The sequence below is a fragment of the Sinocyclocheilus grahami genome, unplaced genomic scaffold (assembly GCF_001515645.1).
Source record: "Sinocyclocheilus grahami isolate Dianchi unplaced genomic scaffold, SAMN03320097.WGS_v1.1 scaffold97.1, whole genome shotgun sequence".
NCBI classification, from domain to species: domain Eukaryota; kingdom Metazoa; phylum Chordata; class Actinopteri; order Cypriniformes; family Cyprinidae; genus Sinocyclocheilus; species Sinocyclocheilus grahami.
In genome coordinates, this window is record NW_015505276.1 from 141,997 (window position 1) to 154,621 (window position 12,625).

Genomic DNA, 12,625 nt, shown 5'->3' on the forward strand with positions numbered 1-12,625 from the left:
AAAAGGTGTAACCACATTTTGGCAAAACGAAAAGTATTTAAACTTGCAAATATAATGAAATAAACCATAAATATACACAAAACATACTTTCATACGAGGCAATAATAATAATCATAATAATGATAATAAATAGTTTTTAAGTTAACAATAAGTTAAAACTACAAGCTTAAAGTCGCCCAAATAATACAAGTTCATTGGCGCTATATTGATTTTTTTTTTCAGTTTAAATTATTTATGTTGCAACAAAAGCTACCACAGACTTTTACAAACACAATTAAACACATTTTGATTGAAAAGAAATAATTCTAACTAATTCTAAAACCTGCATACACTGTAAGAACAGCAACTAATTATAAATAATGGAAACAAATATAAGAAACCATACCCAACAAAAGGAACTGAAACGAAATATTCGACCCACATGTGTCTTCTATGGCAACATCAACAACACAAATACACTAAGTTAACGTGTGATTCTGATATGTAAAGAAAATCAATAAATTACAGGAAAAAATACTCTGAAATCAACATGGGCTAAAACCGATGATATTTTAGACAGTATTCCATTCACGGTCTTTTAGATTTGCTCTTTTCGGTACCATAGATGGCTGTTTGTTTTAGCTTGCATGGTCAGAGCTCTAATAAGGGGGTGGAGGAAGGGATAATGGACATTTTTAGAGACCAGAGCTCTTCGTGCTTGTTTGATTCTTCTAATAAATCTGTTAGTTAACACTTTTTTTTCATTTTGTTGTTGTTCGTTACATTTGATCCTTTCACTATTCTGCAAACCATTTCAGTGTGACGTTTAATTTCTTTTTTAAAAAATATATATATCTTTTGTTCTCAGTCAATATAAAAACGAAGCACATTGCACTTACTGTTCCATAGGAAAGGTTTTTTTTTTCTTTTTTTTTTTAATGATTATTATTGTAGTTGCTCAAGCGGTGCAGCATGTTTGTTTCCTGCCATTGTCCTTGGCTCTCTGACGGGATGGGGGAGCGGTGTAGCTAAAGGGTTCGTTGGGACACTCGGCCAGAGGGACGACGCTAAAATCTCTCTATGGCCACTGTATCTACCCCATCGCTCATTTTAGAGGGCGGACCAATCTTTATGTCTAGGATTTTTGTCCCCTCTAGGGAACACCACCGATGAGTTCCAGGATGATTTGCGTTAGCGAAAGAAAAACGTGTTGCTTTGTTAATGTGGCACAAGCTGAGGGGGTTACTTCAAGGTGTATCACAGTTTTGATACAATGGGAATGCTGTGGAGGGCCTAGAGACACTTTGATATATATGTGTGTGTGTGTGTGTGTGTGTGTGTGTGTGTGTGTGTGTGTGTGTGCACGTCTAAGTGTACGTGTGTGTGCGGTCACACTCTTGCTAAATGTTTCGGACTGACTTTTTCCCTTCATCAGTGACAAAGCTAAGATCCCTTGGTTGGTTAGTGCTTGTGCAAAGGAGCAAAATTAGGTGTCGACGATATGATGGTGGAATACAGAAGATATGTGGAGCAGAAATTAAATAAAAACAAACAAATCTAGACAGCACAATGATAGACATTTGCTTGTTGTGTTGACATACTGGCGAATATAATCCACTATGGATTATTGTGTGAGAATTGATTACATTAATAAGTGCAGCTACGTTACATTGTCAAATTTTTTTTTTTAACTTTTTTGGTGCACCGAACATGCTGAAGCGTTAAGGTGATTCTTCTTTTTTGTTTTTGCCGATACAAGATGAGATGCTCTGGGTGTTCGATGTGACGCCGTTTCGAGCTTCACTGCACCATCATTGAAACAATGCTTGATTTTTTTTCAACACTTTAGAGAAACCATAACGTCGCTTTCCTGCGTAATGCATACATGTACCTGTCTGCTGATTCTTTTTTTTTTTTTTTATGTTTCGTATGTTTCTCTTTTTTTTTGTTTGTATTTTTGAAAATGAAATGGTTTCACTGCATGTAAGTCTTAGTCCCCAACCCGCCGATCCCCTCCCTAACACCGCAGACTGGCCCTCTCTCCCAAAGTTGAAAACTCTGAAAATAAAAGCCATGCGGTGTGTCCAAAGATTTCCACGATTTAAGAATCTGTAAAAATGTTGCACAAGGTCTTGTGTTTCTTTCTTCGTCGATATAAAAATATATTAATCTCTAATGTAATCCTTTCAAAGAGATCATTGTCCTCTTTGGCTAACACAGCGTTATTTAGAAAAGCAAAATGTCACTTGATTTGAACACACATTTACATCTTTCAGTTCTTTTCTTCATATAATGTGAAGTTTTGCGATTTTACAGCAATGTCTCTCCCCATGGAACAGTTTCGTTTGTTTTATCGCAGGGCTGTGGACAGCTTGGGCATTGTCTTTAATGTATCTAGGGATTTTTTCAGTTATGAGATGAGTATTTTTTTTAAAAAGATTCATTTTTTGTGCAGCTCATGTGGCTGCGACTTGCTTTAAAGGGTCTTGAGGACACTAAATTTGATTTGATATGTAGCTGTTTAGATACGCAGGGGCTGCTAAAACCGGTTCGGGAAAGCGAATTAGAATGCGATTCTGTTTAGTGAATGGAGTTAAATGTATCTGAGAAATTATGAAGTTCAAGGACGACCAATCCCAGTGGCCTCTGGCCTTCATAACAGCTCACTCTTTTGCTCAAAGAGCTGACACACAGCCTTTCCTACTCCCGAGCCATTCAAACCTGTTTAAAATGATCTAATACGGTTCTGGATTCCGCAGTCGGCCTTGGTAATTGGTTTGAAAGACTTTCAAAAGAATTCCAAATACCATCGCCATGGGAACACTGTCGAAATGCCCCTAGTTACACAGACAACTGCATGTGGTGGAATCGATTCTAAATTCTAACTCTAAAACTCAGAGTGGAAAGATACGAGGATATTCTAGGTCGCCATGTTTTGTGATGTTTCGCTATGCCCTCCAGCGGAGGTGCGTGTGTGCATGTGCGTGTATGTGTGTGCGAGTGTCTCTGTGATGAACGTTGTCTTTCGGTGTGCTGAGGTGATTGTGATGACCCCCGGGTGACCTCTCGATTTGTGACTACCATCCACACAGTTTGTTCAGTGGCTGTTGGGTTGGACCTCGAGTAAGGTGTGGTGCCATAAGGCAAGGTTGCAACCTAATGTAGAGCCAGGAAACCGTAATCAAAGTTCTAGAAAATGCTTACATATTTGGCTATTAAAACCACCTTAAATGTTGAATATATAGTTATATCATAATATATATATAAGAGAACACTGTTTTAATCATTTTCTCTAAAAAATCACTGATTCAAAATGCCCAAGTGTAAAAAAGTGACTACATCCTCTGAAGCCAGACAGGAGAGTTACCGGGGCAAGATTTCGGGTAAATTGCACATATTCGATTTACTTTTTTTTTTTTCGTTCGTTCGTTGACCAGTTCTCTTACTTTGCCTGAATTAAATTAAATCTCTGCAGACATTCTCTGTCACATTCATAAGACTGTCCCTCCTCGTGGATTTCCCCAGCCCAGCCCCGCCTCACAACTCTGCTAATTCAATACAGGCAAATGTTGGGAAGGACTAGCATGTTGTGTAAAGAGAAAAGAAAAACAACTCTACTTGTGTATTTTTGTTTGAAACAACTAAACGTGTGTGTGTCGAATGTGTGTTAGAGAGAGACTCAGTCCAGGCCCATGTAGAGTGAATGTACAGGGAGCTCAGTAGCTCCCCCTGCATGTTAAAAAGCAGTAGTGACTAGGCCTTCCTTCTCTTTTTTACTTATTCACTAATATACTTTTTATATAAAATTGAATCAACTTTAATATAATATAATACAATATAATAATATGTACTTTTTATTGTCTTTCTAAACATTTATAGTACCATATAGCCTTTTCCCCAATACTAATATAATATAATATATACATTTTAGAATTATTTATTTATATTGCCATATATATAGTCTTTTTACCAATGGACCTTTTTTACTTATTTACTAATATACTGCTTTAATATATAATTTAATTAAATTTAAACTGCATATGTACTTTTTTATTATTTTTCTCAACTTTTATAGCTTTTTATTTTAATTTATATAAATTCTAAATCGGGAAGAAAACATTTATTTCTGTCTGTAACCTTTTTCTTTAATAATGGGCTCTATAACAAAGTATTTTATTTCATTTTTTTTCAACACACATTGGCATATTTGAATCTGATGACCTTTATGTAAGCGATTACAGCAGCAACAACAAAAAAAGTTAAGCAAGTAAACTTGTTTTTATCATAAACAGGAGTCTATTTTAAATGTGCTCAAGCCCAACCAAGTTATTGCATGTTTCGCCATCAGACCTTGGCAGAATGATGTGTTTTTCCACCATATGTGTGTTTGCGTCTTGCAGGCCGGTATGACTAAGCAGGGGTATTGTTGAGGTAGGGGTGTAATTGTGCAGTGAGTGGGTGAGTGTACAGCAGAGACTGGAGGGGGAGATGTATTGGAGGGATGGGATGCTGCCCCATAATTAACCCTCTCCCTGTCTCTCCCACAGTACAGATGGTGCCTGCAGCCCATATGGCCCCTAATCCTGTCATTGGCATTCGGCTCCTTCCTAGCCTTTGCTCCTGCGCCCCGTCTCCCTCCCTCCCTCCCCACTTCCATCCTCGCTATTGGCTCTCTACCTTTCTAACAATGTCATATTGACATGGATAATATGACATTTGCCCAGCTTAAGGATTTGAGGGCAGTGGGCACACGAATGTTGAATGTCAGAGAACAGTGGCCAAGCCGGATGAATGCGCTGAACAAACAAGACAATTAGGACAATAGCAGTCGGACTCCATGTTGTTTAAATAACTATGCCAATAATGTTCGCCCATGGACTGCAGTCATTATTCACCGAATAACAGTGCGTGGCGGTTTCAAATTAGACTAGGGAATGAAACTGCTCTGATGGTCATCTTGGCCTATCATGCGATTTACTTGATATGAGCACATGCAAACACACGCTAAGTCTGGGGAAGCTGCTTAACTGCTGATTCTTGCCTCGGCTTTGATGTGTGGTGATCAGGTGGCGGCGCAGACCGACTGTTTAATCTCTCGCTTTCAGAAACCCAGGCAGACCTTTCCCCACCCCAAAACCCAGCTGAATTGGGGACAAAGAAGGCCCTAATTAGCCAAGATTGGAGGCAGATGGGGCTCTCCGTGTTGACCTCCAAGCCTCACATTGCGTCTCCCTTATTACATTTCCATCACAATCACCTCTGCACACAACCCATTGCTTTCTGACCTCTACTTTCTCTTTTGTTTTGCTCCTTTTGTCCCCGCCACTGATTCCTCCCCTTGCCCCTCCCATTCTCCTCCCCTCCTGCTGTCACGTCTGTCTTGGGCCCTGCTTTATTCCTCCCCATCGAGTGATTGAAGAGAACCTTACCTTGATGGTTTTGGTCTGCAGTTTGAGACCATTGAGCGTGTTGATGGCCTTGTCGGCATCATTGGGGTCCACGTAGTTTACGAAGCCGTAGCCCAAACTCTGGCCTGCAATAGTACGAACGAGAACGCATTGGAAAAGGATGCTTTGATGCTAATTTTCACCGAGACCAAATCGCGTGCTCACCTGTGATCTTGTCTCGGACTAATTTGCAGGACTCGATTTCTCCGATACTGCCGAAAAGGCTCTTGAACTCTTCCTGGGTCATGTTCTGAGGCAGATAGTTGACGATCAGGTTGGTTTTGCTGTCGTCCGCGGCACCGTTAGTGCTAATGACGGGGCCGTTAGGCAGGCTGGTTCCGCTCGGACCATTGGACACCTGAGTTTCCATGGTGCTAATTATCTGCAGGTGAGAAAATTACAAATTACACTCTAAATTGGGTGAAAACGCATAATTTGAGGGGCGTAATGCTTGGCATCCTGGTTTAGAGGTTAAAAATCAATGCGTCTGAGTGGTAGAGGGCCGGAGGAGAACAATATCCCACCTCCCCTCCTCCTCCTCTGACCTCCTCCCTCACTTCAGCTCTCTCCAACTCTCAGCCCCTGGCCATGCAGATGTCACAGTCCTTTCACTCTTTCCCAGCCCCCTTTATGCTATCCAGGGTCAAACAGCGTTACATCACTCGCCTCTGAGAGGATAAACATCAATGTATTTGCTAACACTATTTTTTTTAATTTCCTTTTAAGAAAATGCAATTCAGACAAATAAAGATGAGAAGATGGCACCTTGTTTATGTGAAAAGTGTGTTTGTGTGTGTGAGTGTGTGCGTGTGTCTGGGTCTTTGGTTCATCCATGTTGCTGTGGAGCACAGCATGATGCTTAATTTGGCCTATAGGGGATTTTCAAAGAACAGATGTATGCAGGTTGTAGACGCTACTTCAGTCTTTAACGGTCCCATTCTGTCACAATGCCCAACTGGAGTTCTCAAAGTCAGTGCTTTGCATCGTACCATAAGCGATCTGTCGTTTTTATCTCTTTTGTGATTTTCTTGTTGATTTTTTGGGGGGGTATTTTTCCCAAGGCTGCTACTCTCCAGAATTTACAAATTGGCGTGTGTAATGTATGTTCATGTATTAGTCATCCTTAGTTGACTGAAAGCGCTCTTTCCCCAGAACGGCCCCTGGGGGTGGAACAGGGTGTCTCACCAACTTAATTAACAATGCATCCGTGATTTTCTTTTTTTGTTGGAGTCCCACGATCAACAGGCAGAATCATCTGCCACAAGTGTCTTTGTTTTTTTTAGATTAAAATTGATTTTAGAAATCCTTCCAGGAATGTAATTGGAAATAAATTAAATTGTATCTGATATCTAATTAAGCGGTTTTTTTTTTAAATTTACATTCATTTGCACTAACAGGTGAATTTATAGTAGTGTGGGAAGTCTGTTCCTTTGTTCTCCCTTCAGCATGGCCTCTTCCTCTCATCTCTCTGTAACGCTCTGTCTCCTCAGTGGAATGATTTATTCTTGCCTTGAGCCTTACCTCTAACCAGGTTGCCCAGGTAACAGCAGCTTGACGACTGTTGCTATTGGCTGGCTTCTTGACTTTTAGTGTGTGCATGTTCGAGAACGAGCGCTCGGTTAAAATCGCTTTTTGTCTTGCATTAATCAAATAAGCTTTCGGGGCAGCCGGAATTTATATCTCAGGCAAATTGACACTGACAAGGAGAAAGCTCAGAGAGGCGAGTTATTAAAGCTCTGCAAACATGGACCTAGGCAAGACTGACTGTCACCCCAGCAGGAATTTCCAAGAAAAGGGCGTTCGTTTGATCACGAATGGCGATAAAATGGCATCTTTTGCTTGGGCAGTAGTCCATAGCCTTCATAGCCTGGGAACTATCTCGGGTTTAGAATGCAAACCTACTCAAACAGGCCCTGCCTATGCATTGACACAAACAGAGTGAGTCTTGACACAATGTGACAGGATCAGGGCAAATGTGATTTGTGAACTGAAGTAAACCTCCCTATGGCAAGCCACCCATCCTCAGCGATGAATGTAGTGAGTTACACAACGCGCAGACTCTTCGGCCACGCAGACTGACACGTACACTATCTTACAGCCCAGATACTGGCGCCAGCACCGCAGAGGTAGAGGTGGAAGAGCACTTCATCCCAAAATACATGACTCACATAGACAGGCGAGAGACTGCTTACTGCTGGAGTTCCTTCCACTGCGCTGCTTAAACATCACACACCTTATCAACTGAATCTACACTATTAAAAATAGGCCTTTCGAAACAAAATGTGGCCACTGAGCGGGCTTTGACGTTCCCGTCCCAGCCTGTACTTTTCTATTTCTGGGAGAGATCTCCCTCAATATTTAATGCACCGCATCGGCATCGCCTACACAAGGACCCAGACTCGCACGCAAACAAGAGCCCTGCATCTCATACGCAAAACCTATTACCTTCCCACCAGTGCGCTGATAAGGATAAATGACTGCAAAGATTCTTCTTAGTGAGTCTGTAATTAGAGTCTGCTGAAATGACCGTCAAGCAAAAGGGATTTTTTCCCCCTGTTGAATGTCACAGTACACAAATGTAAGAAAAAACCAAGCCACTTGGTTTAACTACCACCTTTTTTGTTCTTGAGAGACATAATGAGACTGACTTTAATTAAAAACACATCATGCTTTAAAAAAAACAGGCCTGAAAAGCAGCATAAGGAAAAAAAGCAATCTGACTGTGAAGACTATCGGCTCACGTCACTTCCTTAAAGTCCCTGTGCAGTGAGGGAGCCATTTTCTTAAAATAAACACAGTCTCGCACCAGATCCGGCGAGGTAAACAAATAAAGCATAAGGCTGATCTCATCTGTAGCTGTATGTAACATGTCAACATTAATTTTCAGACTGCCAGGGTAGCGATTGCCAGCATTATCGGTCAACGAAAATGAATCTGTGCTCGTGACATTTCTGACGCCTAATGCAGACCTTAATTTGATCATTTGTAATTCACAAACGTACGCGTCTGGACGGGCCTCCTGACTGAAATGTGAATGTTGGATTGCCAATAGGCCGTTTCAGTAACAGATTACAGGATTATCCTAAACAAAAGGCATTAGCCACACTCTCACTGCAGCTTAAGGGATCACTGTGGCAGCTGTAAAACAACAGGACACAAGTCAAAACTGAACGGATAAACCCTTTTCTTTGTTATTTATTTTTATCGGTGAATTGGGTTAATTTCACTCGTGAAATTCGCAGCGCGAAGATCATTGATTTAACACGCGGATACACAAGTCTCTCTTATATGTCCCCAAAGAGCGCCATTTTATTTTAAAAGATTTTATTTGCTATTTTCAATTATTATAATTCTGAAAGAACGCGGGAAGAAAAGGCGCTCGTGGTATTCTGGTATTCCTGTTTGGTCGCTATCCAGAGTGCTGAAATCGGGAGTGGCTCAAGACAACTACCTACAAAATATCCTTGGTGCCGCGGGCTCCGTTTTTTCAAGTGGGCATTAAGCTCTTGATGTCGTCCTTATAAATAAACACGTTTGCGAATCGTTTAAACTTGTTATCCTCTCGTCCTTTGATTGGACAAGTGCGCGTGTGCTCTGTGGGCATTCACAAATACGAGCTCCTTTTTGCTGAATAAACGTATTGACACAAGCGAACAAAAGAGCCACCCGTTCCTCCTCTACAGAGACCATGGCAGCACTATGAATATTAATGTAAACAGTAGCGCTTTGTGTCGAGGCCAGAGGCTGCGGGACTCTCCGGGAACAATGAGCATTGCAACTGTCTTCACTTTTACTCTATTCTACAGGAACAAGACCATTTAATAATAATAATAATAATAGCAAAAATATTAAAAATGTACATTTAAATAACAATGTAATCGAAGAAATGGCTGTAGCTCATGTCTTTCCTTTATATAAAAACAGCTGTATAATATTCTGTTCTATTCTAGAATAGAATAGAATAGAATTCTATGACTATGACCATTTATTTATATAGCACAATTAAAAACAACCCACGCTGACCAATGTGCTTTACAATAACTAAAACTACAACCAATAAAAACAGAAACAATTAAAATGGTAATACAGTACCATTTAAAAAAGTACTTCAGCATAAGAAAACGGTAATAAACGATAGAAAATGCTTCAAGTATTAAATGCTTTATCAAACAGAAAAGTTGTAACTTTGATTTAAAAGCGGGCAAAGATGGTGCCAGTCTATTTCGTAGAATTTGGTGCTATTCTAGTTCGTTGACAGTTTCTTTTTCTCACCCGAAATCCGCATTTAAATGGAATGGTCGTAATATTTAACAATTCATTTGATTATTTGGGCTGTAACATCAGTTTCTGTACTGTACCTGTTCAAATTCACAATAGACAAGGCCTGCATGGTGATCCTATAGCGTGCGTAACGGCCTTGGCATACAGTATAGCTACAAATACTGTCAAACATCTTCTTCTTTTTAAACGCCGTCTTTTTCTTTAATTGACAAACCCCTTTATGAACGATTAACGAGGGGCTCGCGTGTTCAGACGGCTGTGTTGTGTTGTGTATCGCTGTGATGTCCTTGTCCTTGAATTGCGAACGCGCCTGGAGAAGGTTATCTGACTCAACGGTTTTATGTGCTTTGGCACTGCGGTAGAGGCTCGCGCTCACGGAGGACTGCGGAACAACACGCCGAGGGGCCCCTCATTCATTCATCACACCATCGATCGAGACTTAAAGCGAAAGAGAAGCGCGTCGCTTCCTATCGCCTTTTGTTTGAGGTCACTATAAAACAAGTCCGGCTGTCCTTCACAGCTGACCAATATATATTTACTTATTTGTCAAGACTAGAGGCCTTTATAACCTCAAACGCAAAATGTTGTGTAGCCGACAAGGGTTTAGCCTAGGGTCATATTTAAAGTGGGCTATTAAAATGATATATATTACAAAACGAGTCGCCATTATAGCCAATCTAGTACCATTATCACGTCTTTCTGATAAGAAACAAAGACGGTTAACCTGACAGCACGCTTCATGTCGAGCAGGCCTGAAGGATTCAACGTAATTAATTCATCTTAACATTTTAAACGTGAACATGTTTGTATTCAAATAAGCGGTTCTGTTGTTTTCCCGCAGACAATCTACGTGAAGAGGGTGATTCTGTGCGCGTGCCATCGCTGTCTTCTTTTAGAGAAGACACGCCCAAAACGCTTTCCCTCAAGGCCTTTGTATTCCCCTCATATTGCTTATTTACCCTCTCGGCGTCTATGTATTTTTGGTGAGGGAAGAAGAAACACGCAACTCGCTAAGATATCGCAAGAAATGCGTGACATTTCGCCTTTTCCTCTCTCGCGGTGTCTTATATAGCGTCGCAAGCTTTAGGAATTTTGTCCTGCCCGATTCAGTCCAAACCAACGGATGCATAATATCTCCCCTCCCCCTCTGAGTGACTCGACCCTTCTCTTTGCCTTTGCTCTCGATGGGCTCTCAGCCTCCGAGGCATCGTGTTTTGTCTCGAGCATCCTTTCCGAGCGAGGCATGTGCCTTCTTACGCCCTTCTCCTGCCTCCGCCGCACCTCTGCTATGTCTGAGGAATTCCTCAGCGCTCTTTGTTAATAATGGCTAATTATCGCTTGAACGCGTTTAATTAGCGGATGTAGGAATAAATGTATGTTGCGGAGGGTTTGACGTATTACGTGATTCATGACAAATGGCTCTTACGGCAGGAGAAAGCCTTGTTTTGATTCTCCTCAGAAAACGAAGCGAGCTCGGCTGTAGCGATGCTCGCGCATGCCTGTATCACATTACTTATACCCTGGGCTAATCGTTAATCTTGTTTACGGAATCCGCGGTTAGATGTGCCAGTATGTTTGACCACCAAATGCTGTGTGCATGTTTTGGCTAGCTTGTATTGAAATACCCTATATTTTGTATCTAATTATGCATCTCAGCTGTTAGAATTGATTTTGTGGTGATGCTGTTACTGTTTTTTCAGGAGATAGACCAAAAGAAGGGCATACGTACAGTAACCATTCTTGATGTACAAAGATGATAGTGATCTAGGTCCTTCAAGTCGCAGGTCTTCAGGCTGTCTTGCAGATATTACGCCGTGGTGTGGCTCGACAAAGGCGAATGTCAGGTTCCAAACGAAAAGAAAAAAAAAAGAAAAAGGAAAAACGACAGTCTTCGGCAGGAAAGCTCAGCCCGTGCGATTGTAGGTTTCCTCAGCAGTGTGAAAATGAGGAGAAGGGGGTTTTCTTCAGGACGATGATGAGAGAGAGATTTCTCTCCGTGTGGCGTGGGCGATGGTTCAGAAAAAAAGAGAAGCAGTGATCCCCAGTAGGGTGTGTCCAGGGGAGGGTGTTGTGGTTCTGCTGTTGTGTGTGTATTTCCCAGCTCCTCGCAGGCTCCTTCTGTGCATCTGCTGCAATGTTCTTCTTTTATGTGTCCTTCTGGCTGGCAGAGCTTGCTGCTGATTGGCTAATTGTGCAGGGAGGGTACTACATGGCAGCCATTGCAATGCGCTCCTCTCCCATTATCCCCTTCAGGAGAGATCACCGAGAGCCCCCCGTCCCTCCACCCCTCACCATCTCTCCACTCTTCCTTTTGCCCTCCCTTTCTTCCTGCCCCCCCCAACACACATGCAGAGCTGAGTGAATAGAGCTCCACCTGCACTCCGAACAGATGGGTGCAGAAAAAGACAGGAGCCATGCTTTCTCCTTCTCTTTACCCCTCGCTCGCTCTCTCTCATCCCTTTACTCAAGCCTCAGTTTTTCCCTCTATTGATTATTTGTCCTTGCAGTGCAGCTCTTCTTCTCAAATTCCATCTTCTCAGTCTGACGTGTTGCATTTCTAAGAATGCCGTGAATGAGTCCGGCGGGTTTTTTTTCCAAATGCAGAATGGCTGTGCGAAGGCATGACTGTGTGAAGGTCATAACACGGCCCACTGCTTAACCGTTCATGTCAGGTGCGTGTTGAATGCATATATTGCATAATCGCACAAAGGCCAGTGCTTACAATATGGATTAAGACATCATTTTGGTTGTCAATGTCATATAGATGTCATGCATTGTTTGTATAATCCCATTGACTTAATGTCCAGCAACACCTAAAATCAGCAGGCATGTGTCTGCTTATTGTTGCTCGTTGGTGCTGATATTAAACATCGACACACACTGATTGCAGCGGTTGTCATCTCAAGCTCCCTTCCCCC

At 41.7% G+C, this 12,625-nt stretch overlaps 1 protein-coding gene and 1 long non-coding RNA gene across 2 annotated transcripts in view; one reads left to right on the top strand and one right to left on the bottom strand.

Annotated features, from left to right (window-relative positions):
• Positions 1 to 1,817, top strand: part of LOC107587919 (uncharacterized) — a 3,360-nt gene extending 1,543 nt beyond the window's left edge. Inside the window, exon 2 of the long non-coding RNA XR_001609523.1 lies at positions 1,470 to 1,817. This is a non-coding gene — a long non-coding RNA (uncharacterized lncRNA). The remainder of the gene's footprint in view (positions 1 to 1,469) is intronic.
• A 3,531-nt stretch (positions 1,818 to 5,348) lies between these two features.
• LOC107587973 (ELAV-like protein 3) lies at positions 5,349 to 11,951 on the bottom strand. Its single transcript, XM_016275959.1, has 3 exons — positions 11,437 to 11,951; positions 5,592 to 5,808; positions 5,349 to 5,512 (listed from the first exon to the last, which is right to left on the bottom strand). The coding sequence occupies exons 1-3, from the start codon at positions 11,443 to 11,445 to the stop codon at positions 5,349 to 5,351; spliced, it is 390 nt and encodes a 129-aa protein (XP_016131445.1). The 5' UTR covers positions 11,446 to 11,951.
• Positions 11,952 to 12,625: the final 674 nt, after the last annotated feature.

Bases quoted from the DNA above. Each gene is read 5' to 3' on its own strand.
- LOC107587973 (XM_016275959.1), bottom strand. The intron at 5,513-5,591 runs GTGAGCACGCGA...GTACTATTGCAG, and splicing joins AGTCCGAGACAAGATCACAG to GCCAGAGTTTGGGCTACGGC.